The sequence below is a fragment of the Atta colombica genome, unplaced genomic scaffold, assembly GCF_001594045.1.
Source record: "Atta colombica isolate Treedump-2 unplaced genomic scaffold, Acol1.0 scaffold26, whole genome shotgun sequence".
NCBI classification, from domain to species: domain Eukaryota; kingdom Metazoa; phylum Arthropoda; class Insecta; order Hymenoptera; family Formicidae; genus Atta; species Atta colombica.
In genome coordinates, this window is record NW_017259359.1 from 672,989 (window position 1) to 674,262 (window position 1,274).

The window sequence follows — 1,274 nt, forward strand, 5'->3', positions numbered from 1 at the left end:
CATAAATACAGTGTACCTGTTATGTTATTTATTACTTTTACATTATATTATATTTATATTTGGTGTTTGCTGGGTAGAGTCATTAGAAATTTCTTTAAGAATATTAAAAGAAGAACCAACAATTCTGTATCTTTTTTACAATTGATTCCTTTTTTTTTGTTCTTTAATATATAAATCATTTCTGTGATTAATCTTTTGTTATAATTATATTCAATGTCTAATATTTTAATATTCTCCCAAATATATGGTTGTATTTCAACATATGATTAGTGGTTAGAGAATGTCTGGATGGATTCAATTTTACATCGTTACATGGGCCATCTAGCGTTTGGAATTTCAACTACCAGTTATTTTGAGTTTGAAAGGCGTAATAAGATTTATGACGTATCAGAAATTTAGTTTTTTGTTTGACATTTACGAAATGGGTCGCTATACGCTTGAACAAAATTGGGAAATATTGAAAACTTACTTCCAAAGTGAGTCTTCAACCCAAACTGTAAGAAATTTACGTGGAAAATTTGGTAGAAAAGAAATGCCTTCAACGCAGTTTGTGGATCAATTTGTGAAGCGAATTCGGCAAACTGGATCCTTATTGGATAAAGCAACTCATTCAAGAGCTCGTCCAGTAAGATCAACCGAAAACATTGCTGCTGTTGCTCAGAGTGTGCTTGAACAATTATCAACATCAACTTGCCATCGTTTTCAAAACTTGAACATTTCACGCACTTCTTTGAGAAGAATTTTGAATAAAGACCTCGGTATGAAACCGTACAAAGTTCAATTAGTGCAAGAATTGAAGCCGCATGATCATCCGATGCATTTTCGGTTCGCCCAATGGGCTGAACAATGCTTGGTTGAAGATGAGCATTTTTACCGAAAAATCATCTTTTCTGACGAAGCTTATTTTCACCTCGGTGGCTATGTGAACAAGCAGAATTATCGTATTTGGGGGTCAGAGAATCCGCACGTCGTCATGGAGAAGCCGATGCACAACGAGTGACTGTTTGGTATGGTCCGGCGGCATCATTGGGCCATTTTTCTTCGAAAATGAACTAGGAGTTGCCGTCACTGTCAATGGCGAGCGCTACCGCGCCACGCTAAACGAATTCTCGCTTCCCAAATTTGAAGAGGAGGACACAGACGACATTTGGTTTCAACAGGACGGCGCATCCAGCCAACGCTACAATCGATCTTTTGCGCACTTCGAAAATCGCATAATCTACCGACCTGATGTCAATTGGCCGCCTCGCAGCTGCGATTTGACTCCGCTGGAC

The 1,274-nt window shown here is 38.1% G+C and overlaps 1 protein-coding gene across 1 annotated transcript; it reads left to right on the forward strand.

The window, feature by feature from the left end:
- The first annotated feature begins 532 nt into the window (after window positions 1-532).
- LOC108689121 lies at window positions 533-1,000 on the forward strand. The gene has a single exon (XM_018195758.1). The coding sequence runs from the start codon at window positions 533-535 to the stop codon at window positions 998-1,000; it is 468 nt and encodes a 155-aa protein (XP_018051247.1).
- The last annotated feature ends 274 nt before the right edge of the window (window positions 1,001-1,274 follow it).